Source organism: Hydra viridissima, unplaced genomic scaffold (assembly GCF_058129835.1).
Source record: "Hydra viridissima isolate aposymbiotic clone 2 unplaced genomic scaffold, HvirCarnegie_v1 scaffold_8, whole genome shotgun sequence".
In the NCBI taxonomy this organism is placed as follows: domain Eukaryota; kingdom Metazoa; phylum Cnidaria; class Hydrozoa; order Anthoathecata; family Hydridae; genus Hydra; species Hydra viridissima.
The window spans coordinates 4,571,661-4,596,757 of NW_028324307.1; the positions used below are offsets into that span (position 1 = coordinate 4,571,661).

A 25,097-nucleotide genomic window follows, 5' to 3' on the forward strand; every position below is an offset into this window, starting at 1 on the left:
TGTGTGGACCATATCTTGAATTTGGCCATCAAGGACACTGTTGATGCCACCACAACAGTAGATCGTGCAATCACTTGTGCTCAAAGGCTAGCAGAAAAGATGCACAAGAATCAAGGCCGAAGTTGCAGCTATGAACAGGGACATTCGTTTTGCCATGGAAATCGATTCAAAGGAAAATGTTACAGAGTTGGTCTACAAAAAGTAAATCACTGCCAACAACACTCGCTGGAATTCTATATACATGTGTGTACAGAGTGTCTTTGACATGAAAGAACCTCTTTTGGCAATAAAAGCAAGGCCAGGCATTGACCCAGTAGATGATGCATCTCTTGTGCCCTCTGAATTGGAGTTTAAAATCTTTGAGGAACTGTTGCCTTCTCTCAAACTGTTGGCAAAGACATCTAAGAGACTTAGTGCAGATAAAAGGCCATCTCTACACATCGTTGTTGGTAGTCTCCACAATTTGCAGCACCACATCAAGAGGGTTGAATTGGTCAAGGATAATTTGTCAGACACAAGCAAATCTTTTTTAAGAACTTTTTCAGCCGAGCTTGATAAAAGGTTTCCCAATGCTGGCGCTCATACCATGTTTCTTGGTGTTGGTCATCTCCTTAATCCTTACTACAAGGGTGTGGCATCCAAAAAATTTGGAACCTATGATAAAACCTACAAGTACTTGGTTGAAGACAACACCAATCATCATGAATGGCTCAACAAAATCATGGATCAACCAACGGCCACTGCAAACTTGGAGGAAACAGGTTTGTTGGCTCAAGATGTGATTGAATTTCATTCTCAACACACAGCAATTTTGGACAAGTCCGACATTGCTAAGGAATGGGATGTCTACAAGAATATGCATCCCTGGCCAGGGAAAGAGGCACAGGAAAATATTCTTGAGTTTTGGAAAAAACATGAAATAATTTTACCTCTTTTGGCTGAAGCAGCACGGCGTTACCTGGCGATTCCAGCATCTTCGGCTACTTCCGAGAGGACCTTCTCTGCAGGAGGAAACATAGTCACACTGCCGGAAAATGTTGAAGAGTTGCTCTATATCCAACAGAATTATGACTTTGTTCAAATCAAATCCTGGAAACTGACCTCAGAAGATGACAAAGATCCTGGTGGGGCATTCACAGAAATTTTGAAGAGAGATCTTAACTTTATCTTTGCCTTTAGTAAAATCTTGCCACTTCCATTTATTGTTTCTATGTTTTTTGTTTTAACTTTAAACTTTTAAATTCTTTTCAAACTGAAATTTTGCTCAGTTTAAAAAAATTTTGTAAATTTCCTTCCAGATTTGTTGTCTCAAGAGATTGATCAAGCCAATGTTGTTGAATCTGATGATGTGGTTGAGATTCAGCTTAATCCAAGACTGCCAAGTCAGCCGATGTCACGAGCAAGTACGGCCTCCTCTAGAATCTCTACTGCTACAACATCTCATGTACCAGGTATTACACCACTGATCACCAGAATACTAAATTTCACATTAAGGATTAACTAGTATGTCTCGTTATGTCTCGTTATGTCCCGTTAAAAAGATGTAAATTCCGGGAAATTATGAAGCTCCTATTTTGTCCGAGACATCTCGCCTCGTCTCGGTATCGTCCCGGATTTCGATTTCGATTAAAAAATTTTACTGGTTCGGGATGGAAACAGAAGGAAATAAACAGAGAATTAGATGCTTTTACTTAAAGATCAATGAAACTCCAAAAGGCTGCAAACAAATGTAAAGTAACGATAGTAGCTTCAATAAAAACAAAGTTTCAAAACGAAATGTAAAGAAGCAAACGAATGAACACGAGACGAAAACTTACACGTGCTTAATCACCATGTGTACATGATTTTTTTAATACTAAGTAATAACCTTATCACCGTATATATATATATATATATATATATATATATATATATATATATATATATATATATATATATATATATATATATATATACACACCTTGTACAGAAAGTTTAAACGCACTTGTTTTTTTAACGTCTATAATTCTTTTAAGAAATGATAACCCGATAAATTGATGAGATATGGTCCGAATTTTTTATGTTTATTTTTACTAATGGTTTAATTTATCGATTTAGAGAAAAAAATATATATAAGGACACCATAAAGAAGGTGGAGGATGATGAGAAAATTAACGGAGCAATTAAGTCCTTTCAATTTTTTGAAATAAAGTTTAAACGCACTTTGGTTGGAAAACTCGTAACTCTAGTTAATTGATTGGTTTTTTCTTGCAGTCTTTTGCATTTTCATCACTCAAAAGCCTGCTATCGTTAGCATATTCTACTTGCATCTTTATTCTTATTTTATTTTGCAAAAAAAACTGCGTCTACGATTTGATTCAACCTACAGCCATTTTCAACTGATAAAACTTTGTCAAAAGATCATATTTTCATGGGTGAAAGAGCTGTCTCATCGAAAATCAAATGGCAAGTAATTGGCATGCATAAAATGAAAATGAGCAATCGACAAATTGGCAAACATTTGAATATTTCTGAATTCAGCGTTCGTACAACAATAAAAAATTACTTATCGACTGGTAGTGTCGATGATAAACCTCGTATTGGGCGCCCAAAAAAACTGTCAGCTCGCGATGAAAACATGCTTTATACGCTTAGCAGACGCAACCCAAAAGCAGGAGTGTCAGCTTTGACTGCAGAAATCAATAGTTCGCTTGCAGACAAAACAGTTAGTCGTACGACAATAAGTAAGTTATCACGCAAAAAAGAATTAAATTCGTTTCATGCTGTAAGAAAGCCTATGTAGTCGTAACCGATCGTCTAAAGCGAAAAAAATGGTGCAAAGAGCGTTTAAATTATTCGGTGGAACAATGGAAAATAATTAACTTTAGCGATGATTCGATTTTTGAAATTATTAACAGAAAAAACAAAAGATTTGTTCGTCGCAAAAATACGGAAAAATATTTGAAGCAACACATACACAGACGTATTCAAAAAGGTGGTGGCTCTGTCGGCATATGGGGATGCATATCAGGCTCAGGCGTTGGCTGTCATAAAATATACGAAGGAAGATCGAACCAGTATGGGTATCGTGACATTTTGGAAAATTCGCTTATCCCTAGTTGCAATTTGTTCCAGGCTGATCAAAACTGGTTATTTCAACAAGACAATGCTCCATGTCATACAGCACATTCAATTACCAATTATTTCGTTGAAAGTAATATTCGACTCATGACTTGGCCAGCACGATCACCTGACTTAAACCCGACTGAAAATTTATGGAGCTGGATGGATTATAAACTTACAAAAAAGCAAATAACAAGTCACGAAATGCTTAAAAAAGAACTAACAAAATTGTGGCTTGAAATTCCAATCAAGATGATTGAAAATCTTATTGAATCAATTCCAAGCCGATTACAAGCATGTATCAAAAACAACGAGGGTCATATCCCATATTAACATATTTCCATGACAAAAAATTACTAAGTGCGTTTAAACTTTATTGCACTTTCTTCTCATCAATTTTTTGATTTCTTGTGTTTCATATTACATTTCAGAAAAGATTTTGTGTTTTTTTCTTTGAAAGTTGTGTTTTTTTCTTAATTAATAATTGGCTAAGAAAAAAATAAAACAAAAAATGAAGACCCATCACCAGATTTTCTCTTTGCACCAGTCCAAACTTACCATAATTTAAAAAAAAAACAAGTGCGTTTAAACTTTCTGTGCAAGGTGTATATATATATATATATATATATATATATATATATATATATATATATATATATATATATATATATATATATATATATATATATATATATATATATATACACACATATATAACCCGTAGCAAAAACGGATGAGTGGAAACTCACCTTTATATTAAGAAGAACTCTTGGGTTCTTCTTAATATAAAGGTGAGTTTTCACTCATCCGTTTTTGCTACGGGAAAGGGAAAGGGATGGGAAAATTAATCACTTGGGCATGCGCAGTGATTAATTTTAAAATTTAAATTGCAAACTGCGCTCGCTCACGTGATTAATTTTCCCTTCCCTTTCCCTTTCCCGTTGCAAAAACGGATGAGTGGAAACTCACCTTAAGTTAGTCCGTCCGTGAACTCAAGGAATCGGAAATGTTCACCTTTTTAGTTTAGGGTTTTCCCATGAAAAAAGTGTTTTTTTAAAAAAACAAAACAATTTAAATAGAATAATGCAACTTAACTTATTTATAAAATTATTTATATAACAACAAATATTTTACATTAAACTTTGTTTAAATTTTATATGTAAAACTATAAATTCGTTTTAATAAATTCGCTATTATGAAAATCTATAGTTCACATATGCTGTTATGCTAGAAAATAAAATAAAATTACATAAGCTGACAAAGCAGTTTAGAAAAACTAGTAGAAGAAATTAGAGAATAAAACATCAATACTTAAAGGTGATTTTAAAAAATCATATTACTATTCTCACGAGGCCGCATAAGCGATTCATAAACATACTTAATATCTAAGATGATTTAAAAAAATCACATCACTATTCTCACCAGACTACATAAGGAAGTCTTTAACTTAATATCAAAGGACAAGAAACATTTTGTTAATCTTTGAGATCATTATATTCCTTTAATGTTTCAACTTGTTTACAATTGTATGCCACTGGTCCTGCCAACGTAAACCCAAGCTCAAAGGTGATTTCTTGCACCCAGCTTCCTCTGTTCAATCTTAAGTGAGCACACCTAATGCTTAACTTTGTTCCAAGCGGTAGAATGTACTCAACAGAGTGTTCATCTATTAATTTACCCTACAATATTTCGTTGTTCGAGGAACGATTAGTAGCAATAGCAATCTTTTTATATCCAGTTTCATTTTGAAGCATATAAAAAGGTTTATGCGTTGAGTGTATTTTTTCACCTCGAACACAAGTAACAGAAGAACAATAGATTTGTAGCAAACATTTTAGGCAATACTCTAATATACTTTCATCATAAGATGAACTTAAAGTACCCAGTTTGCTTTCCTTGGCAGTCGGCCAGTTTAAAACTGTGTACCAAAAGTAAATTTCATATTTTTCCAAACTAACTGAAGTAAGATGTTTACTTATAAAACACGCGCAGTCAAATTTAAAAATGGGATCTTCTAGGCTTTTTGCAATATTTCCATTAAGCAAACATACAAGTAAGGAAGTACCAAGACTTAAAATGTCATATTTCTCTGTATCAATTGTCTCTTTAAATGCTTTTACGATGTTATACAAGTTAAATAGCTCTTTACTTCCCATGCTTTGAACACAATACAGGGATTCAACCAAAAAAATGTCAAAATAACACTTCACTTGGTTTAGCTTTGTTTTAAACTTCGTTTTAGTACTTTTTAATTTGTCTGCTAGTTTCTCAAAGCAACTGTCAGAAAATATTTCACTGTACCTTTTTGATTCACTTCTTAAAATTTTCGTTTTATCTTGAATTGTATTGAAATCTAATTTCTTTGCTATTGCTTGCATACAAAAAAGTGTTCGTTCATTGATTTTCGACAACCACTCGGTATGCGTTACTAAATCGATATTATGCTTACGAGCAATATTCCTGATAAGAACTCCTTTTTTTCCAGATATAAAACTTCTTACGTCATCTTTCTCATTTTCTTTTGCCCAACCCATCAGCTTCTCTGCCATGCTCAAGTTAACGGCTATTTCTCCAAAATACCCAGGGAAAATGGCTGTTTTAAATAACTCAACATCATTGTAATCTTCTTCTAAAAAAGTCTTTTTAGCATAGTTAACATTCTGATCTTCGTAAAGAGTTTGCGCTTGCTTGAAGTATTTTATAGCTAATGAAGACAATATAAAAATCTTATTTACATCTATACTTGTATCATCTGATTTACAATAATCCATTATCTCTTTTTTAAAGATTTGACCCGCTGTATCATAGAAGGTAAAGTTCTTATTATTTATTTTAATTGCTCTATAGATGCATTCTTTAGCATCTTCAAACTGATGTATAGCTAAGTGAAGCCTCGAGAGGGTCTGATGAATCATTGCTACACCAGTTTCTTTAGGTTTTAACTTAAGACTGTCAAGTTTTTCAATAACATTTTTGAGAAATTGAACGGCCGAAGTTGAGTTTTTGTTTTTTAAGTCTAAAATTAAAGGTGAAAACTTTTGTCTATTGCCACACTCGTTCCATTTTCGCCTTACAACCATGACACGTAAGTCCTTTATAAACTTTTTTCTGAGAAATTTATAATTTAAAAATGACTTATTTTCAAGCATATCGTTTAATACATCAACGACAAGCTTTTCCTCCGACTTTAAAAAACTTTCCATCAGAACTTCAGCCACTGCACAGTGTGTTATTTCTATCACATTATAGTCACCAAAGCCCTCTTCATGGTCTCTCCTTATATTGACTAACATTTTAAAGTGATCGCAAACCATCTCCATCATATCTTTCTGGTAATCTCCATATTTCAATAGAATTGAAGCATGAGATAATGCGATGTTACCTTCTGCATAATATTTAAATATCGCTAATATCAGTAAGAGCCACCGTTCATTTGGATATGCTTCCATAGCGTATGCAATTTTTGACACTATATCAGCTATCCAATTTTTGTATTCCTTTCCGTTATCATCAACCAGTTTGTTTACCATTATTAAGAAACCAATCATATCTTCCATCTGTAACTGGTCAGAATCCACATTTTCTTTAAATTGTTCAAGCTTTGCAGTAAACTGAGCTTTTTCCTTTAAAGTGAACTTTTCCAATAAATAAAAATTGCTGCTCGATGTCTCTAGTTTGTTGTTATGAACAAAAAGAATTATTCCTAATGTTTTCTTAAACTTAATCTTTCTTGCCAAAACCTCGTTTTGAATTTTCTTCTGAAAAGTTACAGCAACCTCATTGTCAGTATTGTCCATCAATATGAGAAGAGGAAGACATTCTTTTTTTTCTTCTCCTTGAACTAAATTTTTTTCTTCGCCCAAAGATCTAAAATCTAGTACATAGCCAGCAAGATCTTCGAGAGCGTATATTTCTACTTCGTTACAAACAACTTTTAAACATCTATATTTATCTTTTAAAAACCACAGCACATGCATAGCAACAGTGGAAGCTCCAGTTCCAGGCAGATGGCTTATACCTACAAGTTCTATGCAATTTTTACCCGACTGTTTAAACTGTTCTATTTTGTTTAAGATTGACTTGATCAATTCTCTTTCAATCAAAGCATCCGGTACAACTTTTCCTAACGCTAATCGTGACTTTTCAGAGACAAAGTAGTACAATTCCCAAGATGGATCCTTTCCTCTTAAAAAATTTTTCATTGTAAGGTCGTGCATATCCGTAATTTCTTTAGAGCGCTTAGTTGCTATTTCTTGACATTCATTTGATGCAAGAATAGATAAACCGTTGGAATAAAATTTTGCCGTTACTTTAGGTTTAATGCGAATCGGAACACCACTCGATGATTGAACAAATTTTCCCTCTACTGGTTCTAAACTATTTTGCTTTACGAAAGAATCAATTACGTTCCAAGGTAAACAAATAGAATTTTCCTTTAATAATGTTGACAAATTTCTTTTTGTTGAATCCTCTCCGTATTCTTCAATAATAGAGTCTAAGCTGGCTTTTAAATGTGAATCGTTTTGAGAAATAAAACTAAAATGCTTTAAAACCTCATATTACATGCTGATTTCTGTCAAAAATGAAAGAAACTCTTTTATTTTTTCATTTGAACAGCACAGTACAATAAACTTTATGTGGCTTAGGTCTTGAATTCTTTCAGGTCCTGTCAAAACATCAAAAATCTTTTTTAATTGTGGTTTGAAATGACCTTTCCAATCACTAAACAGCATTAAACTTTTTTCATTCTCGTTGCAACAAGCAATGTGAAGAGTCTTTTCCCCATACTTTTTAAGAAAATCACGTCCGTTTAGATCCACATTAAAGTGTTCATTTAACAGGTCCACTAAAATAAATAAAAATTACTTCAATATGTCCTGAATATCAGGAATTAATAAAAAATATTTACATAAATTTAGTCAAAAAGTCCACAGTCATCAGAGCCATAGTACCAATAAAAATCTTTAAAATTTAGCAAAATATGGTGAAATTAAATCAGATTTCAAGTTTGAATTTTAAGTTTTAAATAAAAAAAACTGTAGGTTGCAGAAGAAATTGTCGCTCTGGTAAATAAAGTAAGATACTGATACAGTGTTCAATAACATGCTGTTTTTTAGCGCTATACTTTATTGCTTTAACATGGAATGAGAAGGCATTAAACCCCTCATGGTCACAATAAGCGCTGTTTTTTAGTGTCTCAATTATTAAAGCTTTCATAAATTGTTGTTCTATAATTAATTCTGATGGAGATATAGTCATGCGAGCTGTTAAAAAAAAAAAAAAAAAAATTTCTTTAACCTTCGCACCTTCAGTCATTTGTTTCATGATCTTTGCCTCAGCTTGTTAATATGGGACAGATACCAAAATGGACCATTGACAAGCAGACTTAAAATATCCAAATCAACTACTCAAAGGTCATATTGATTAACATTAATAGAAACAAACAACTAGATTGAATTAATTTTTCATTCTTAAAACAAAGAAAATACAAAATTTTGTTATGTTCACCTTATTCAGAAAAAATTAATTGTGGAGAAAATCAAATTTTTCTAGAAAATGTTTTGTTTTAAAAAAAAATGAATAAAATTTGGGTTCTGAATTTATGAACTGTGCTCTATGTATATTTTAATCTGCAATAAACTTTCTCCATCTTCTGCAGTGACCAACTCCATCAATAGGAAAAGATTTGCTAAAAAGTATGCAATAGGCAAAATATCTGTTTGTCTTTACTAATGATAAGTACTAATAAGATTCAACAATATTTTACAATTTTTATAAGTCATTTTAATATTTTGTAAATAAAAAAGTGCTATTCCTACACAAAATGTTCCTACACATTCCTATAAATTTATGATACTTCTAAAAATATAAGATTGTAGCATAAATTACTATTTTGAACTCATTAATATGAATATTGTGATACCAATTGTAAACATTTTTCCTATATGGAATATATAGATATGCAACAATATTTGAAATTATTTTTCGGCCATGTATTTTTAGCACTTTTTCAGGTATTTCTTAAGGTATCTGATTGTCTTAAAGTCTTTGATATGCTAAAGCAGAAATATTGGGACGAAAATTAAAGTAAAAAAAAAAAAAAAACTACGAAAAGCACAGCAACAAAATGCCACATTCTTGTTCAGAGTTCTTAATAGGGACAGACGAAAATAAAAATGTTGGATTTTGTTGTTATGCTTTTTGTGTTTTTTTTTTTTTTTTTTACAGTGCTTTTCGTCTGTTCCTACATATCAATCATGCTCAAGAAAAAAGTAATCTCAACCTTAATTTCTCATCAGTTGTATCAATATTCACAACCAAAATCAATTCACAAATGGAAAGTTTTTAACGTCCCAAAGAATCATTAGTGGCATTTGGGTTTGAACAGAAATGAGCACAAATTGAGTAACTGATTGGCCAGAAATAGCATAACTGGCTTTGAAATCCCACTATATTAAAAGATTACCCTATTTTTTTATTTTTATAAAAGGTTCAGCAGTCTTTATGTAATTTTTGTAATTAACAATGGATTGTAACAAGAATAACAATTGAAATAGAGAAAAGATGAATTAACAGATCATTAGATCTAATGAAATCTGGCTCAGATTCTACAAAAATGATCTCTAAATATATTCTTCCCATGATATACCTAGGCTACATTAGATTTAACAAAATAAATAAATCAAGTCAATATACTCAATAACTCATTAGAAAAAAATTGTTGATAAAATATATGTTAAAGTAAACTTTATTACAATCTAAGGTTACCAAATCTTCATTTTGTAAAGCATTGACAACTTTTAATTATGGAATTAGTGAAGAAATGATTTTGAAAAAACATTTGGGCCAAATTTGAGTATCTGGAGCTTACAGTAGATTTTTTTGATTTTTGACAGAGCATAACTTTGTAAATAAAAAAGGTGATCACCCTAAATTTTGTATGTTAATAGTTTTTCACCCAAATTATCTATTTTTAAAGGTGTTTTGGAGTGGTTTCAAACAATTTTTGAATTGTTGTACCTCAAAGTTGCTAATTAACTCAATATTAGACAAAATTTTGGAAATTTTAATGTGCTACAGTTCAATACCAACAGACAAGCTGTGCCAATTTGTTGTTACGTTTGTGTACTTAGAGTAACCACCTGCGGAAAAATTTAAAATTATGTGTTGAAATTTATTTTAGCACTTGCAGCAGCCTGTTAAAATATCACTTTTTAAAAAAAATATGATAAATTACATTCACTTTGTAAGCATAGAAAGGAGCGTAGACAGTTAAAATAAATTATGAAACTTTTTTACTGGCAAGGTTCCATATATAGACAATCATCAAAAAAAAATTTAAAGGCCTGTACTCTATCTTATGATATGATTGTAGCCCTATGACTTAGGTGTAAAATTTTGATTTTTCCCTGAATAAATACAATCAGTTTTCCCTAAAATAACATTATCAGTGCCTTAACTTAATTTATTTGATATGATTTTATAATATATATTTGTTTATTTTTATGCATATAATATAATTATAATGATATAATTTACACATGGTTATAATTTGAGTGTAAAATACTTCAATTGCTTCAAGAGTTTGTAGTAAAATCTAAATCTGCAAAGTATTTTTTGGATTTAATTTTTATAGTTTTTAATATTGCAAGAACCAAAAACTAAAAAGTTTTGTGTATGCAGAAATAGTTATATGTATAAATAGTTTATTGGTTGCATTTTAGACAGTTTTAATCACATTTGTACTTGAGAGTTCAATTTTACTAATTTTATTACTGGAAAAATATAAAAAAGTTTTATTTTAGATTATAATGTTACATAATTAACCCTCAATTTTAACATTTTTAGATTAGTAAAAAATGTCAGAGAAATGTTGTATGGGAAAAGTTTTAAATGAAGATTGTGATAAAATGTCATATTGTAGAATGGTAGGAAGAATAAGACTTCAAAAATACTGTTGTGATCCATTTTAAGTCCACAAGAAAAAAATTATCAAGGGATTGTGTAAAGTCAACATATCAATAGCAAATCAACTTAGGATCAAACCTGGTCAAAAAGTTTGTACTAACTGTTTGAATGAATTCAAACTTGAAAAAATTACAGAAGTTAGTCAAGATGAAGCTGCTGAAGAAGATTATAGTTGTTCAGACCTTGATAAGACAGTTCTTAATAAGAGTGTGTCTTTATTGGAAATATCTCCACTCAAAAATGTAAGTAGGCGTGACAAATTAGGATATAGAAGACAAAAGGCCAAAAAAAATTGCAACAAGTATGACAAACCTAGTAGCGTCAGCATTGGATATAGACCCAAAAGATATAGAATTGGAAAAAGGGCTAAAATGCATAAACTGTAATGATTTAGACAAACTCTTAGATGCAATAAAAAATAAAATGAAAATAAGCTTGAAGGAAGAAAAAGTTCAACTACTAACACTCCTGATAGTTGGTCAATTGAAAAAACTTGCAAAACATTTTCAGTTTCAGAACATCTTGCTAAGACAGCTCGAAAGTTGAAAAATGAAAAAGGAATACTTGCTAAACCTGAGGCTAAAATAGGATAGCCATTGGAAGATATTGTTAAACAAAAAGTTATTGAAATTTATAAATCTAAAGAGTTTACGAGACAATGTCCAGGAAAAAAAGACTTTGTTTCAGTGCATATAAATAATGTAAAAGTTCGTAAACAAAAACATTTAATATAAGTTCGATTAAAAGAACTTTATCTTGAATTTAAAAAGCTATACCCTACACACAAAGTTGGATTCAGCAAGTTCTGAGAACTAAGGCCGAAGTGGTGCATCACAGTTGACAGTAGTGGAATTCACTCAGTTTGCGTATGTTCTTGTCATCAAAATGTTAAGTTGATGTGCGCTGCTTTACCTAAGGGCCATTTAATATATTACAAAGATTTGATGAAAGTATGTGTTTGTTATATAGATAGTCAAAGCTGCATGTTTCATCTATGTTCTAACTGCCCCAGTAAACTAAAATTTGAAGACTTACTTGGAAAATGTGTCTGAAAATAATGATTTTGATTTTGACAATCAGATCACATACAAACAATGGGTGTCAACTGATCGAACTGCACTTGTCACAGTCCAAACAAGCATTATTGAGTTTATTGAAACTCTAAGTGAAACTTTGTATGACCTTTGTCATTACCACTTTATCAAAGAAGCACAATCCTCCTACTTATCAGAGGCAAAAAAAAAGTTAGATCAACACACTTGTCTTATTCTTATGGACTTTCCAGAGAACTATAGTTTTCTTGTGCAAGATCCTGTACAAGGATTTTACTGGCAAGCCGATCAAGCTACCTTACATCCATTTGCTATTTATTACAAAGATGAAAAAAATCAACTCAAATGTGAATAATATTGTACAATTTCTGACCATCTTCATCATGACCAAACAACAGTTTATTGTTTTCTCACAAAGTTACTCCCAATGATCAAAATCAAACTATCCACAATTAATAAAATAAAATACTTCAGTGATGGTGCTGTGTCACAGTGCAAAAATTACAAATGTCTGTTAAACTTAATATACCATCTTGAAGATCACAATATAAATGCTGAGCATCAATTCTTTGCTACATCCCATGGCAAAAGTCCATGTGATGGAATAGGAGGAACTATAAAAAGAGAAGCAGCAGAAGCAAGTCTACGAGCAGCAAATGCAAACCAGATTCTTACACCAAATGAACTGTTTATATGGGCTGAAAAAAACATTAAAGGTGTTAACATATTTTACATTTCAAGTGATGATATCAATAATCATGAAACTTATTTTAACCTAAAGAAATGATATGAAGAGATGAGCACAATCCCAGGCACAAGAAGCTATCACAGTTTTGTACCAGGTGGAGACAAATTATTTTTACGGAGAATCTCTAGCCATACTGTCTTTGATACCCATTTCCTGAATAATATTAACTTGGCAAAAAAAAATCCTTCAAACTTTCAACCTGGTAAATACATTGCATGTTTTTACAATGATGAATGGTACATAGGGCTTGTGCTTGAGATTTGTAATGAAAACCAAGATGTTAATGTAAAATTTATACATAGAAACAAATTAAATTTAAAATGGACTAATGATGCACGATCAAGTCAGTGTTGGGTTCCATTTGACAAAGTGATATGTCAAATAAATGCTCCAGCCATAAAGGGTAGAAGTGCTCGTAACTACAAACTTGCTAATAATGATTATGACAGTATCATGAGTAATGTAAACCAGAAATAAAGAAATTAGTGTACTTGTGTTTCATGTGTATATGCACTTCTACTTTCAGCATTTTTGATTTTTATTTTCATTTTTTGAAACGTAATATAACTTGCGCTTTTAGGTATCCTTTTAACCCTTTAGCGCCCGTATAGCAGATCTGCTACATAACTTCAGAAACCTTTTATGGCCATCCTGTCAACACAGTGATCTCAAAAACACCTTTTGTAGCATATTTACAACATATTTTTGTTGATCTGATTTAGCTAGGTTAATATAATTAGATAATCAAGACTTAAAAACACATCAAAATTGTCTTTTTAAAAATCGGATGATTGTTGTCAGAAAGGTATTTTCAAAGAGAGTTTTTTCCTGTTTTTTTACGAATATTAAAGCTTATTTGTTTATTTTATTTTAAATTAATAACACATGTAAGTTTTAGAAGTATTTAAGAGAGTTTCCTCTTTTTGAAACTATCACAAAATGCTATCTGAATTTATATGTATCACATATGCTACAATGACAAAATTGGGTTTGCTAGTGAAATTTTAAAATTTTATTTTTTAATTCATAATCTAGGCCCTAAAACAATTGCTTTTTGAAGTTTTTGGAGTTTTTTGAAAATTTTAAGCCCTGGTGGGCGCTAAAGGGTTAAACTAAAAAAGCATTGCACTCAAAATGATAAAATTGTTGTAAAATAGAATATAGGTCTTTGAATCTTTTTTGATGATTGTCTGTATATGGAACCTTGCCAGTAAAAAGTTTCATAATTTATTTTAACTATCTACACTACTTTCTATGCTTACAAAGTGAATGTAATTTATCATATTTTTTTTAAAAAGTGATATTTTAACAGGCTGCTGCAAGTGCTAAAATAAATTTCAACACATAATTTTAAATTTTTCCGCAGGTGGTTACTCTAAGTACACAAACGTAACAACAAATTGGCACAGCTTGTCTGTTGGTATTGAACTGTAGCACATTAAAATTTCCAAAATTTTGTCTAATATTGAGTTAATTAGCAACTTTGAGGTACAACAATTCAAAAATTGTTTGAAACCACTCCAAAACACCTTTAAAAATAGATAATTTGGGTGAAAAACTATTAACATACAAAATTTAGGGTGATCACCTTTTTTATTTACAAAGTTATGCTCTGTCAAAAATCAAAAAAATCTACTGTAAGCTCCAGATACTCAAATTTTTCTGATTTTTGTCAATATAAAATCAATCATAACTTTGGAACAGTTCGGCCAATCAAGCTGAAATTTTGAGGTTTGTATTTTTTTCATAAATATTGTGAGTGGTCAAAATTTGAAGCAAATGGGGACCATTAGGTCATTTGATATGGAATGACCCTACAAGAAATATTAAAGCAAGCAGATATGAAAGGAGGATGCTGTTCAATAAACATCAAAAGTTGCAATCATGAACAAATCTATTGTAAATATTTTGAGATATGATGATGAAATTACAAAAAAAAAGTAATTTGATATCAGTTATAATAACTAAAAATGGAAAACAATATAAAGAAACTTGATCTATTCAAAGGGAAGCAGGAAGGGGAAAGAAAGATTAAAGAACAAAATAAAACAAAATTACTGATTTTCTCTATAAAGGCAAATCCATGTGTGGTCAGATTTTTGAAGTCAGAGGTTTTTTAGAGTTGGAGTTGGAGAGACTTCTGAAGTTAGAGAGTAAAAATGTAACTCGAATCTATATGCTCAAGCTTAATGTTCATTTTTAATATTTCATTAAAGCAATCTTTATTTGAAACAAACACAAATCTGACAGCTTATCTTATCAGCTTGACAGCTAATAACCTGCTATAGTAATAGTATTACTTTACTATTGCCATAGTAGTACAGTGCAGTACAAATTGTGGTCCTTCTTGGCTCATCAACATTTAAAAGATAAAAAATTATAATTACATATGGTACAGGTTACAGGTCAGCTAAAGGTTATGGTGTATTTTGTTATGATTTGTACTTACAAATACAAAATAAAAATTCATAGTGTACACAAAATGCACACAAACATTTTAAATTGTGTTGTTATCGACTTCGACTAAATCAAATGAAAGTCGACTAGTTGAAAGTTGAAATTCGTCAACTTTGAAAAATCAAATAGTTGATTTAATCGACCTTGGGTTTTCTACTAATCGATTAAAAGTCAATTAAATCGGTTGATCATCCTAACATCCTTATTGCTATCTTTCACTTGATTTAATTTTATCAATCTTTAATATTGTTATGATATTGACCAGTTAGTAAAGAGATATCTTTATAAGTACTTTATTTTGTAAAGATAAATTATTTACAAAGGTTGAGCCATGCGTAAGAATATCATTATAGTGGTTTTTTTAACTTAATTATCTGAGCTTTGAACCTTATTTGCTGTATCACATTAACTTAACTCTTAGCTTACTTTATGTTGCACCACTTCATTAACATGTTTCCTTTTTCTAATTATAGTAACCAGTTGATGCTTCTTAAAACAAAATGTTAAGTAATGTGTTGTGGTACTCAGTTAAGGATGCAAAAAGGTTTTATTTGCCACCCCAAAAAAAGTTTAGCCGCCCCATCTAAATTTTTATTAATTTTTTGCTTTATTTGTTGTGAAAAATGATGTAAAATCCCCATCTCTGTTTTTTTTTTCTTTACTTTGTGATTGTAATTTCCATTTTATCTTGTTTGTTTATTCAATCTTAATTCATCTAATAGATTAGATGAATTAAAATCGAACAAACAAAATGCTCTTGATATAACAACAGGATGTGTTGTTATAACAGTATTACATACCACCTAGTTTTTTTGTTTGCTCTCTTAAAGTTCTATTTGTTTCATAGCATCTAAAAAATAAATTATTAAGCAACATTAAAGTATATAACTATAATAAAATTTTTTAAATATTTCGACTAAATTGACTTTTAGTCAACTTAGTCAATTTTAAAAGTGTAATAGTCGATTTTGGTCAACTTTGAAATATATAGTAATCAATTTAGTCGACAAACAAATAATTTCAAAGTCGTAGCAACACTAATTCTAAACCACAGCAACAGTTTAAAGATGTTGCATTGAGATCTGCACTTTACTATCGCCTCTTCAACACTTAAATGCACTTTGATCAGAATAATCTTTCACAGATTTCTCAGTGTGCTTTGGGTCATTATCTTGCTGATAGATCTCTCCAAGTAGCATTTTATGTACATATTTATAACCATGTCAACGATTTCTTTGTACATAACTTAATCAAGATTCCCAGAAATGATGAACATGGTAAATCAGGCGAATCATGCTGCAACTGAAGAACCCCCATACAATCACCATGCTCAACAGTCTGAAGTTGATATTTGGAATTAAATTATTGACTAACCAATATCAAATATACATTATTTATGATTTTTATTTTGATCATCTTCAAACAACTTTATGATATGATGTGCAATAGGATCAAATGTGACAGCGTAACTTACAGGATAGAAAAAAACTATGTAAATTTCAAATCCCGCCTTAAATTGACTTAAGGGCCCCTTAAGGGTCCCTTAGCAGTTCAGGGTATTCTAAGGGCGAATCTTCTCAAACAATTTTTTTTATAAAACCTTAAAAATAGTAGATTACATTTCTTTTTAGCACAAAATTAGTATATTTTTGATGATTTTTAAGATTAGAGTGTGTTTAGGGCAGATCCTAATAAGGGGTGGGTTAGGGCTAAATTTGGGCTAGCTCGAAATCGGCTGCAATTTTCAGGAATTTAAAACTCGGAAAAAAACGATTTAACAGAACAAATTTGCACCTTCAGAAAGCATGTTTTATGAAAAGGGTTTGCAATTGAATTTTGCAGAAGAAGCTGCGTATATTGACATAGTTTGTAGAGAAGAGTTTTTTATTATAAGAGAAAATGTAGAATAGAAACGTGTTCTCTGCAAGAAAGCTTCATGGTTAGATAATAGATTTGCTTCAAAGATTTTTTTTCCATTTATATAGCTTCTAAATATTGATAGACATTAATCATGATGATCACTTTTTACTTGAACTATTTTTAATGAATTATAAAATATAATAAAGTTATAATCCTATAATAGCAACAAAATATTTGTTCTATAAATTATAAATGGCTTCAAGAACTGAAAGGTGAAAACGTTGTAATCAACTTGATATTTTTGTTTCAAGATTAAAAGGTAATATAATAATATAAATAGGTAGCTAATAATCTTGATAATATAAAAATATCAAGGTAATGTTATAAAGTAATTATTCTATATTGTTGCTTTTATCTCATCCTATTTACAGGCAAGTATCTGACTGCCTTTTTTTTATCTTAACTTTGTAACTTTTTTTAAAAACTTTGGTCAAATATATTTGTTTTAGGAGAATCTTCTAATTACATGATGAGGTGGGTGAGGTGATATAGATGAGGAGAACGTTAAAATTGGTGAAGATAATTTTGATAAAATTGTGCCTACTATTTTTGATGATGTGGCTGGATTATATGACTAAACTGAGCACAAAAGCAATGAATGTAAATTAGGATTTCCTTCTTTAATCTAAATTAATAATTTTTGACACAAATACTCACAAAACACACACTACAAAAAAGATTGCTGTCAGTTTTTTTACTAAGTATAAATAGTCAAACTAATTGAACAAACTCTTTCATTGCTGTACCTTATAGTGCTAAAAGGCCTAATTTTTAAAAAATTGTTTTTTTCAGGTGAAGTTCCATTAAGAGAAAGTAATGAAAGTAAAGAAGAATCCAAGTGTCATTTTTCATCTCTTCATATAAAGCTGTTATACTTCTGTTTGAGTTTGAGTGAAAACAAAATTTGAATGTCTCAATCTCCATTCCCAAATGTAAGTTATTAACATTATCAAATTTCTTAAATGTGATTTTATTTATAAATAAATTTATGTTATCAGTTGCTTAATTTCATTGTTAAAGTAAATATCATTTAATAATATGATTTTTATTTAATTCTAGTCTGATTGCATAAGAAAATCTCTTAATTTATCTAATGTAAGTAAAAGTTGCTTTTCAGCTGCTTATTGTGATGAGATGATTTATTTGTTCTTATATGAAAGTGTTTTGTTGCTACGTTGTTTTTTTTTAAAGGTTCACAGCTTTCAACTACCTGTATCACCTATCCAGCCAATTGTAAGTTTTTGAAAATTGGGATCTAGTATATTTTAGGTACACAAAAGTTTGATTGTGTTTTTTAATTTTTTAATGATTTCTTATAGGTTTCAAGCATTTCACAGTCAGATATACAGTCAATTGTATGTTGTAAACTATTTATTGTTCATGTATAGGTTTTCTCTTAATCTTTACTGCATTTATCTTGGTATATAAGGCCACTATGCTCTAAAAGATATAAATAATAATGAGATTTGATATGAATCTCAGGGTCCACATGTAGTAGTACATATGGCCCAAGGAATACATGTAAAATATGTATTTGTGTATACATCCATTTTATTAAATTAAATTATAAATATATTTTTATATTAGTTAAGTATTAGTTTTATAATGGTAAAAAACTGCTTTAGACTTTATTTTTCAAAGGGTAATTATAAATTGTTAAAGTTATATAAACTATTGAAAATAATATTTGTAGTGACTTTAGTTAAGTCACCATGATTCCTCTGATTCAAGTTTACTGCGTATACATGATAGTATGCTTGGTGTTTGCAGCGGGCTAAAAGTTGAACCATTTAGTGAACAAGGCTTGAATGTTTTGTAGTACTATGATATGAAATGAATGGCAGTAGTATTATATTTTAAGTATAAATATGTAGTATATTGTTTATTGTGGTTGTTATAACAGGACAGTTTCTTATAAATACGTTCATTCTTCGTGAACTAAATATAAGTTGACAAATCTTGAGCAACGACAGGGAAGATTGGGGGCATGTGTTGCTAGTGATCTTGTTGATCAGAATGTCTGTCGTACATAATTTCCTATCTTTACTTCTCTGCAGCAATATTCTGAGATTGATAAGCACCCAAATAATATGGTAAGTTTTTATGAATTTCTGATTATGTAAGTATAGCCATGATGTTTTGCTCTTGACAAGGGAACATAGTGTGAATGATGGTGTAATATATTTAAGTTGTTAACTGATCTTTTTTAGTTAGCATTGATGAAGAGTGAAGGAGGGTTGACTGTCTATGAATAATTTCCTGGGTGCTTAACAAATTGCTGGCGCATGATTTACAGCAAAAGATTAATAGACCTGGAACACATGGGAAGCTGAAGTTTTTTGATAGCCTGGAAAATCAGCGTAAGAAAATCAGTGTAATCTACATCTACTGTGAACAATCGTACAAATATGAATCTGTTTGACTGTGAGTCAACAGTTTGACTTGTGTTGTTTGACTTGTGTTGTTTGACTTAACAATAAAATAAAGTAAAACTATTAATATTTTTTTATCTGCAGATATAATTTATATTGTCAATGCGACTATATCAAACAATACAATCTCTAATACATGTGAATCTCTAATACATGTGAATCCATATGTTTAGGTATAACTATAGTAATTGGTTATATAATTATAGATTTAAATAACTATTTATTTACATATTTTTTCTCTTTTTTTTATAAGTATTTATTCAAATATTTATAGTTTCAACTGTTCACACTTTCCCTGGCACCACGTCTAAAAAGATATAATTAAAAGTAACACGATTTTTTAATAACGCCAGGATCGCTCTGGTGGTTGTCTGCAGCGCTGCAAGAAAAAGATACTTGAAGTTTTGATTGAGGAAGAGAGTAAAGACGATGACTATGAAGGAAATGATGAAGACAGTGAAAACAAAGACGACAGTGAAAACGAAGCTCCTTGACAAAAAAAGCAAAAGACTTAGAAATAACTTATATAAATATATTTATATAAAATATATATTTATATAAATCATCATGTAATGATGATTTATATAAATATTATTATATAAACTGTGTTAAACTATTGAATATTACTAGTTTAAAAAAACAATCACGCTTTACTACTCATACAGGATGAGTAGTAAAGCGTGGTTTTTTTTTTGGCCGCTTTAGGGCTAGCCCTTAAGGGACCCTGAAATTTGGCGCGGACATTTTCATAAGGGTCCCTTAAGGGACCCTTTTTTTTTTTAAGGCGGGATGTTAGATAGTACAACTAACAGTGAAATTAAAGCTAGCATACATGAGTAAAATAGGAACACAGTTTTGAATGATTATGCTACAACATCTAATCAACATGCTTTGTTTACAAAATGAGTTAAAAACTCTTTGATGCAATTATTTTGCATTTTTAAAAGACAGCTCTTTATATGTTTTAGATTGTCTAACCTTTTGTTATACATTAAAATTCTTTAAATATATATAGACTCTAAGAGCAATATGACACATTTACTTACAGTTTTAAGTAATTCAGAAGTATGTACTTATGAAAAACTTGGTAACTAATAATATTTAAATTTTTTATGATAATGTTATTTATCTATGGTAGTGTAATTTTTTTAATTATTAAAATATATATAACAATAATAAACTCTTCCTAAAAAGAAACATTTTACATTAAATAAAAATTATATTTTTATTGAGAGTTTATATATCATAATTATAACATTAAATAAAAATAGGTTAGCCATGCAAGCCTAATTGATAAAGAATATGTATGCAAAAAAAATACTCATATGTTCAAAAGAATATGAATTTTAAATTACTTGTTATAGTAGCAGGTTTATCTATTACATCTTTGCAGTCTTGTAGTAACTTTAAAACTCCATTTTTCTCTGTATTTGGATTAAAATCAAAGATGGCTTTCCACTCAATACTGGAAATCCACTTTAAATCTTGGATTCCTTTCATCTCACAACAAAGTTCATGACAGACACTATTGATCATTAAAAAGTACTGATATTTGTTATAAAATATTTTAGTTTCTCCATTACATAATAAACGAATCAGTGTACTATTATTATCACGAGGCAATTCTCTTTGAGTTTCTTCGTACTCTTGTCTACGAAGTATATATTGAATTGATGTTTTTTCCAAAAATTCTTTTTTTTCATCATCACTGATTTTATTACTTGATGAACCCTTCCTCAAATAGTAATAACTATTATTTTCATTTGGTAAGTTTATTTTAAATTTTAGAAACTTTGTGATGTTAAATGTAGGTAGTATATCAACTTCTAGTACAAATCTTTCAGATTCTTCCAACTCAATTGCATAAAGTGGACCAATACATGCAGAAAATGCATTTTTTTCTTCATTTGAACAATTTCTCAAGCATTTTGCTCTTTTATTTATAAAATATTTCTCAATGCACTCCTCATAGTAAACTATTTCACTGTAATTAATGTCCATACCAACTATTTCCCCATGTTTGTAAGCTCCTTTTTTATCAGCAATTCCAAAATATATAGTTCCATTAAATCTAGCGTTTATGCAAGCACATGCAAATATTGCCAGTTTAGTAACAAATGCAATCTCTTTTTTTTCATTAGAAATATCACCATCTAAAACAGAAATTTTATTTAATAATAGCTTATAGCTGCCACTTACTGTATACTACTGTATGTGTGTGTATGTAAGAGTTATGATTTTTTTGAAACCATGTGAAATTCACAAAAATAGGTTTCATTTTGCTTAATTGTAAAAAAACCTGGCAGACTAGTTTCTAAGTGATCTGGTATGGGTACTGCTTCTAAGTGATCTGGTATGCATTCAGCAGGTAGCTTATATCATATCATATAAACTGATATTAAATTGGTAAAAGAATGTCAAAAAGAAAATTTAGAACATGAGTTTCATCTAACACTATGCAACGAAGGAAGCTGTCTCCTAAGAATCTATGGAAATCAACCAAAATTCCTATAAAACTTTACTGCTTATAATAATTTAAATAGGAACTTGAAGTCTACTCAATTATGAGTATGCGGTTTGTAGAGAAGAATGATTGTTGACAATGATGTAGAGAGAATTTTAGTTAAAATTTAGTTTATGCAATCCCATATGTATATATACAGAAGCCAAGTAAATGATTCAATATCCAGTATATGATTTTGACAAACAATATAATGTGGTTTAAAATACCTCTTTTGAAGTAACTACCATAGTAGACAAATAACACTATTTTTACATCCGGTACTTAAAGCAGTTGTGTCACACTATCATAGTTTTTCCATGCATCAAAATTATTCAGAGATAGCTTGGGTTCACTGAAAACATCCTCAAAAGAACTACTTTCACAAACAAGAATCCTAAGATTTATCTCTCAGGCAGGACTTTCTTTCTATGACAACTTGATACTCCTTATTTAGTATTTTTTACCTTCAAAAAAAAAAAAAAAATCAGAAATTGTTTTCATTTTCATTCCAGATTTTTTATTTCATTCTTTTACAGTCTTTAATGACTCGCCTCTGAATTTCAATTTGTGATGGGGTAGGCAACTGAATACTACTTTCACTAGCTAAACTCTAAAAAACTCATAAAGCAGGTCTTGTTGATAAAGTTTATTTCTTTACTAGAATGCTTGCAAAATTTGCACTTAGATACATTCTTTTGTTAGTCATTCCAATTTCATTTGGAATAAAGATTGAATAATCACACTTGTTATTGCTAGTGTCTTCATCACCTGATTTTTTATGCAACTCACTAATACAATTAGTCTCCACCATAATTGATGGATTTTTTAAGGAATTCCAGTTTTGGTTGTAGTGTAACATACTAAATTTGAAATGAACAAAAAATCTAACAGCTTTTTGTCTACACCACACAACCAACTCTCATCAGCTTTAGGAATAGCAAATAATGTTAACATTTCATTTTTAAACTTTGCATTCTTTTTACCCAGTAGACAACTTTATGGTTTCCTTCATATAATATCTAGTTAAAACAAGAAAATTTAACTTGCTCCAAAGGCTGTTAAACTCATCTGCATATTTTTCTGCTGTCTCATTCATTTCATTGTGCAACACTAACAAACAACCAGCAATGTCCCTCTTTATACATAACTCACATATATTTTACTTGAGTCAGTTTGTCACAACAGTATAGTTGAATGTTGTGACCTTCTCTTTTATATTGTTTTACCAGTAGAAAAACACATGAATGTTTTAGAGCATATAAACAGCACAGGATAATTTAAGAGCATACCTAAAGATAAGTTTTTTTCATAGTTTTAACTAAAAAAACCCACATTAATTTAACTCATTAACAAAATTTTATTAAAAAAAAAAACATTTAGGCAAAGTTTTTTTTAATTAGTCTTAAAATCATAACCCTACTGTATGTGTATGTATCATATGTAAAAAAATTTTATGTTAATTTTTTTTTTTTAGAAAAAACTGCCTATTTAACCACAAATATGTGTCAATATATGTATGTATGTATGTATGTATGTATGTATGTATGTATGTATGTATGTATGTATGTATGTATGTATGTATGTATGTATGTAAATTTGTATATAAAATATTTACCAAATGCTAGTAACTTAAATTCCCTGACAGGAACATCAAGAGAGCAACTGCTATTTTCACATGGAAGTATAGATCCTATTTTATACTTTTTTTCACCAAAAGGTTTCCCAAAACATCTTGGTACTTGCCTTATTTCTTTTGCTTTAGTTTTTTTTACCATAACAGGAGTTTTAACTTCATTTGTGATTAACTTTTCAAGTAAATACTTTTGTTTAAGTTCTGCATTTTGTATAAATTTATTGAGATTTATTCGGAGGTCTTTTGATTCTTCTAAACATTTTGAAAAAGATTCTTTTAAACATTTTGAAATTGATTCTTTGTCGATCATTTTCTTCCAGTAAAGTGATGCGTTTTGTACATTTTTCAAACGTTTATTTGCTTTTTCTAAGTTTTTTGCAATAAAGTTATCTGTAACTAAATTCAAATCATATGATAAAATGTCTTCTAAGAAAATTTCAGCCTTTCTCAGACTTCTTTCATGTCTTTCTTGAATTTCTTCCATTTTTAACAGGATTTACTGCAAATACAGATTATACCTTCAATTTTAAGCATAAAAATGTAATTAACTAATTAATTATTTTTAGAATGTATTTCAAAAACAAAAGTGATTTCCGGCTTCGACATCACGGAATATTTTTAAATTGTTTTGATTTGAAGTCTGCCATTATGGAGGACAATCAAACCAACAGGATATTTTAGAGAAAGTATAAAAATAGAATCTGGAGTTAATTTTGCGAGTTTTAGTCTTGTTTTTTTTCCTTTTTTTTTTTTCATGGTTTTTGCAAAAGTTTCTATTTCACAAGAGAAAAAGAAATATTGAAGAAATAGCATTGGTGCAATACACAAAGTTAATTTAAATTTAAGTTAATCTAAACGGCGAAGAAAAATAAAAAAGCTAAATAGAAACTTGTTAAGTTTTAATTGAATAGTAGAAGATTGCTTGAACAAAAAAGATTGCAAAAGAAAAGATCGTATAAGGAAAAGAAAAAGGAAAAAGTAAAGAAAGTAAATAAAGTATTTCAAAAAGAATTTTTGGTTAAAAAAGCTTCCGTGAAAATCTCAAAGACCAGAAAAAATATTTCTATTGAAAATCAAAAGATAAAGTTGACTGTAAGTTTAAAAAATTAGCAGAGGAAGGAAAAGTAAATATCAACAACATTATCATTTAAAAATTCAGACAAATCAAAACAAGAAAACACACAAAAAACTGTTAAGATAAAGAAAAAATACAAGTGCTGTCAATGAAAAAGAAGTATGAGAAGTTTTTACTTAAGATTAAATATTAGTTAAGATTACATTT

General features: G+C 29.9%; 2 protein-coding genes and 1 pseudogene across 4 annotated transcripts; 1 reads left to right on the forward strand and 2 right to left on the reverse strand.

The window, feature by feature from the left end:
• Positions 1-4,581: 4,581 nt before the first annotated feature.
• Positions 4,582-7,319, reverse strand: LOC145186327 (sterile alpha motif domain-containing protein 9-like). The gene has a single exon (XM_090096178.1). The coding sequence runs from the start codon at positions 7,317-7,319 to the stop codon at positions 4,782-4,784; it is 2,538 nt and encodes an 845-aa protein (XP_089952304.1). The 3' UTR covers positions 4,582-4,781.
• Positions 5,426-24,450, reverse strand: LOC149884681 (sterile alpha motif domain-containing protein 9-like). 3 transcript variants are annotated; one of them, XM_090096179.1, is made up of 3 exons: positions 23,798-24,435; positions 21,035-21,832; positions 5,426-7,948 (listed from the first exon to the last, which is right to left on the reverse strand). In XM_090096179.1, exons 1-3 carry the CDS (start codon positions 24,297-24,299, stop codon positions 7,662-7,664), a joined length of 1,587 nt encoding a protein of 528 aa, XP_089952305.1. In that variant the 5' UTR covers positions 24,300-24,435; the 3' UTR covers positions 5,426-7,661. The 3 variants fall into 3 exon arrangements, with proteins under 3 accessions (XP_089952305.1, XP_089952307.1, XP_089952306.1); XM_090096181.1 differs by lacking the exon at positions 23,798-24,435 and adding an exon at positions 22,410-22,882; XM_090096180.1 differs by lacking the exon at positions 5,426-7,948 and adding an exon at positions 8,409-8,791 and having other exon boundaries at positions 23,798-24,450.
• LOC149884682 (uncharacterized) lies at positions 10,962-12,477 on the forward strand (annotated as a pseudogene).
• Positions 24,451-25,097: the final 647 nt, after the last annotated feature.